Source organism: Rhincodon typus, chromosome 5 (assembly GCF_021869965.1).
Source record: "Rhincodon typus isolate 14 chromosome 5, sRhiTyp1.1, whole genome shotgun sequence".
Classification (NCBI taxonomy): domain Eukaryota; kingdom Metazoa; phylum Chordata; class Chondrichthyes; order Orectolobiformes; family Rhincodontidae; genus Rhincodon; species Rhincodon typus.
The window spans coordinates 7,600,258-7,605,684 of record NC_063336.1 but is presented as its reverse complement, the minus strand read 5'-3'; the positions used below and the strand labels follow the sequence as shown (position 1 = coordinate 7,605,684).

Sequence of the window (5,427 nt, the reverse complement as noted above, 5' to 3'; positions counted from 1 at the left end):
GGAAGAAAGCAACAAGCTAAACAGAAATCATTTTTATACATATACATACATTTGAACATATAGCTTTATATGCAACTCGTTGATTTAATGGATGCTTAACCTAGCTTCTTCCAGAGTATCGTTTTGATTTTGAATCATTCTAGACACTAATTATAACCTGGTAACGACTAAGTGAAACTGGCCCTACAAGGTGGTTAAAAATGCCTCAAATGACAATAAATATTAACAAACAGTTTAAGTTTTGGCATGCTTTTGCTGATAATATTTATCTGCTTTTACAGTTGCAAAAATATCTGGGTCAACATGACATCAAAATACATGTAGCTATTTTAAAACTAATGTATTTTCATTCCAGACTTGTTGAACAAAATGAAACATAATGTTTTCACATTTAGGATCCCACTGCTTCACAATGACATAACCACATGGATTAGTATTTCCAGTCTTTATTAGTACATGCAACATAAAACATAAGCATTGCACCTTATCTAGCACAGGTATGGTACACTGAATGGCCCCCTCTTTTTCTGTAAGTGCTCCCATCCTAACATACTTCATGGAGGTTAGGGTTGCAAGAAAAATGCAATTCAAATAACCTAGCTTTTGTCCCATTATTTACAGTATAGAGGAGCCAAATGTGTTCCCCCTGTTTCCCCTTCCCCCATTATAATGAGTGTGATTAAACCAGCTAGTAGTTGAACTAATAAGGCTAATAATCCCAAATTAAAATCAGTTTTACAGATGAACAGTTGAATCCACCATTGAGCATTACGACTGCAGTCCTGACAGAATCGTGGGAACCTCTCCTCCAAAACATATCTTGGCAGGCTCAGTAATAGATTCAATGCTGGACTGAAAAAACATGAAGCTTTTCCATCAATACGTCCAGGGGTTCAGGGAAAGATCTTTTACCTGGTGCTGTTCACCTCCTACAGGAATGTAGGTTGAGGAAAATCTATGGCCTTGAAAAATATACATGATTAATTTAAGGAGCAATTTACTTCCTCAACTATGGAATCTCGTTTATCTGTGCCTTAGTTGCCTGCACTATCAATTAATTTTGCAGACATCGGGATTGATTGGCTAACAAGAACTCTTCACAAAATTGTTCCTGGGGTGTAGGCATTGTTTGCAAGGCTGCATTTACTGCCTCATTCTTAGTTGCTTGAACAAGTGGTGATAAACTACCACAATCTTTGTGGTGATGATGCTTTGTACATCAGCATAAGGCAGGAAAATTCTTCTCACTTTCATAAAACTGAACATATGAGACAGACTACTTTAAACCATGCACTGAAAGGGAATTTGGGATCTTTCATTATGTGGCAATTTCTGGTATTTTTTTTTAAAAGGGTGACTGTATTCTGATTAGAGTTGCCATCTAGAGCAAAGCTGGATGTTTATTCATAGTTAGACAAGATAACTTGAAACGTTTCTGCTCATGGGTTGTATAGTCACATTGCATTTGTAAAGAATCCAAAATGAAAAGTAAGGAAGCACAAAGACGTCCATGAAGTATTTTAAGAGGTACTTGCTGATTTGTAGTTCTTTATTGGAGAAAAGCAAGAGGAGCATTATACTCAGGTGTGGCAGTGGGTAAGTAGTCCTTAGAGGGTCTACATCACCAAGGAGTACGTACCAAGGGATGCAAAGATATGGAAGAGTCATCTCCATGAGGAAGGAGCAGCATTAATTGTACAGAGTAAAAATACCTTAACATGTGTTGCAGTTTTACGGTCGCGTGCGGAATGGAGTTTCGGGGTCTGTTTAATGGGCCCAACCCACCTACCAGGTTCTGCTGTAAGCGGAACCTAAGGCAGAGAAGAGAAAAGCTACATCAGAGGTCTACCTGCGAGTAGGGGCTGAACTACACAGTCTTTTTGCCAAAGGTAGGGATAAGAAATGGAACAGGGATTGACTCAGAAAGGGTTCTGAAAAAGACCATCAACTTTTACAAAATATTGCTACTTGTCACAGCTTGTGTAGATAGGTGACAGGCAATGTAGTTCTCAGGCAATAATGAGAACACCCTCAATCATTTCCAAAGGAGACCAAGCAAACAATAAATTGCATCAGGCAGCAAGCTACTGCCTATTACGATGGCAGCAGGCAAAAACAATTCAGTGGCAAAAATATTTTACCTGAGGACAGAACCAAAATCTATCCTTGTTAGGATATGCACAGGAAATTGGAGAGAAGTGGTATTCGTGCACCATCGTTAGCAGAGGTGTTGTGGCTCAGCATCAAACAGCAGCAGTGTGCATTATGCTCCTACCTTCTTGCCTCAGCTCATCAATAACACACCTGAATTGGATCTACTAGCCTCACCTTTTGAGAATTATTCCATATAGACATATAAAAATATTATTAATACTCTTAGGTCAGTTATATTCAAAAGTTATTCCTCATCACAAAATACCAGGAAAGTAGGTACTGGAAAAGGTCTAACTAAATGGGACAATATAACAAGTGATCGACTAATGGTGTGAGCTAGTTCCCATACAGCTGATTCTCAAGCTCTGAGAAAGGGTGAGCTTTTGGTCATCTGGTTTGCCTTCTGTCTCCGAAGTTCTGAATGACCATCATCTCTGGTAGGAACTTTGAAGCACGATTAGGAATATAAAGAGAAATTAGTAATGTGTTTTGTAAAAAATACATGAAAGGTAAAGGATGAAAAGAAAGTTAGGGCAAATTGAGGATGAAAAGGAAAACTTCTTTCATGGAGATGGCAGGGTCAGAAAAGATGCTATTGATTTTCATAGAAGTGTAAGATGCTGAGAATGAAAGGGTACAACAGGTGGCACTGGTGCAATTATATATGTTAATTTATAAAGAACAGCATTATACTAAAACATCAGTGAACTCATAATGAAGGAGACAGTGGGACTCCAACAGCATTTCAGTATTCTAGGCAAGTCAGGACAGAACTGACAGTTTTCACCACAATCTCTCAAAGCTTTGGATCTGGAAAGGCTGCTTAAGTAATGACCCACTCAGTGATAGCAGGAACTGCAGATTCTGGAGTCAGAGATAACACAGTGTGGAGCAGGAGGAACACAGCAGGCCAGGCAGCATCAGAGGAGCTGGAAAGTAGTCGTTTCGAGTTGGAACCCTTCTTCAGAAAAAGAAGCGTCCCGACCTGAAACATCAGCTTTCCTGCTCCTCTGATGCTGCCTGGTCTGCTGTGTTCCTCCAGCTCCACACTGTGTTATCTCTGTCTAAGTAATACACTGGTTGACAGAGGGATAAATTAGGGAATAACAGTCCACCCAATCTAACATGTGGGTAAGCCTTAGAGGCAATAATATAGCACAATAGGAATTCAGAAGTAAAAACAGTTAAAAGTGTCAGGCAAGGTTGATTAAAAAGTGCACGAAGGATTCTTGATTTTATCATTTGGGGTTTAGAGATAACAGAAAGAAATCTGACAGGAGACTTATAGAAATCATTGGTTAGACTGCAGACAGAATACTCTATTCAGTGTTTGGTATTTACTTTAAGAAGACTATCTCTCTAAGGCCAGTAAGAGGATGTAAAAGAGTTTCAGTGCAAATTAGAAGGGTTTACCAGGGTTTATAAAGTTAAATTATGTGGACAAGTTTATTAATTTGGTTTGCATTTCTTGAGTGTGGAAGATTAAGGGATGATCTAATTGAAATATTTAAAATAATTCAAAACAGTAGTTACATAGAAGCCTTTCGATTGGGAAATCAGAAAGAAGGAAAATACAGATCAGTCATGATCTAACTGAGTGATGGAGTAGTCTTTAGGAGCTGAATGGCCTGTTCTTGTTCCAAGTGTTCTACTGACATTATAAAATTGTGGGAAGTGAGAGAAACTGGGGCACTTTTTATTAGAATATAGGAAGTTCCAAGGTGGATTCAGTGGTTCATGCTGAGATTCATTGGCTGACATTGCAGTTATCTACCTGCTAGTAAGAGAATGACTCTTTTTGATCACATTTATTGTTTAGAATCACGGGGTGGCATGGTGGCTTTAGGGCAGCACATTGGCTAGCCCTGCTGCCTCACAGCACCAGGGACCTGGGTTTGATTCTAGCCTCGGGCATCTGTCTGTGTGGAGTTTGCATGTTCTCCCCGTGTCTGTGTGGGTTTCTGTCAGATGCTTCGGTTTCCTCCCACAGTCCAAACATGTGCAAGTTAGGTGGATTGGCTGTGCTAAATTACCCATAGTGTCCAGGGATGTGTGGGTTAGGTGCATTAGCCATAGGAAATGCAGGGTTACGGCGATGGGTCTGGGTGGGGTGCTCTTCGGAGGGTGAGTGCGGACTTGTTTTTTCCACACTGTAGGGATTCTGAAGTAATCCATGACAACTAGTTGCCACTGATAGGACAATTGGCCTTCAGGTATTTATGGTGCAGGCAATGACGGTAGGATGATGAAACTAGGAAGGAGAAAGTATGAACCATGGTGCAAATAATTTTTTTTAGCAGCACTGACATAAACCTAGGAACAATTCACCTTCCTTTTTGCCATGGTATATGACATGAAGGGAATCCAGAAGTCACAGGAAATAAACCTGCTATCATTTCAGAGGTCTTGATATGCTAAGATATTAAGTCTGTAAACAATGTGCTATTTGTCATGCAGCCAAAGCAAGAATTTACAATTAAGATGGGTCATTTAACAGGTACTTGAGCAACAGCCACAGACAGAGAATGCTTTGAGGAGTGATGCCTTACATTGTGTCACAAAATGGGAAGATGTAAATACATGTCACACAAACAAAGGAAGAAAAATGTACAATCATGTAGGACTCCACCAACTCTAACATGTAAATACAAACTCTAATGGAGCAGGCTCCCATTTCCTCAATTCAAGTAGGGCTTTTCCACCTTGTTTTATTGAAGCAAAATTATCCACTACATCAAAACAGTACATGTGCTTAGGACCTTCAGTGGCAGTTCTGACTAATGCAGTTTGGATGAATCTGCCTCTGACCTTCATAAATGTCAGGGAGGATATAAACGTGTATTCCAGCAAGCACCTCATAGCTGTCCCACAACAAGACCAGAAAGTAAATGTGTAGGATTGTGGCCATGAACCCAGACTGGAGGTCTTATGAGGAAAGGCTGAGGGTTTTGAGGCTGTTTTCGTTAGAGAGAAGAAGGTTAAGAGGTGACTTGATAGAGACATACAAGATGATCAGAGGATTAGATAGGGTGGACAGTGGGAGCCTTTTTCCTCAGATGGTGATGGCTAGCACGAGGGGACATAGCTTTAAATTGAGGGGTGATAGATATGGGACAGATGTCAGAGGTAGGTTCTTTACTCAGAGAGTAGTAAGGGCGTGGAATGCCCTGCCTGCAAAAATAGTAGACTCGCCCACTTTAAGGGCATTTAAATGGTCATTGGATAAACATATGGATGATAATGGAATAGTTTAGGTTAGATGGGCTTCAGATT

General features: G+C 40.1%; 1 protein-coding gene across 1 annotated transcript in view; it reads right to left on the bottom strand.

Annotated features, from left to right (window-relative positions):
• Positions 1-5,427, bottom strand: part of LOC109916915 (serine/threonine-protein kinase MRCK alpha-like) — a 323,123-nt gene that overhangs the window by 62,425 nt on the left and 255,271 nt on the right. Inside the window, exon 28 of the mRNA XM_048596650.1 lies at positions 1,713-1,811. Within this exon, the coding sequence (XP_048452607.1) occupies positions 1,713-1,811 (99 nt within the window). The remainder of the gene's footprint in view (positions 1-1,712; positions 1,812-5,427) is intronic.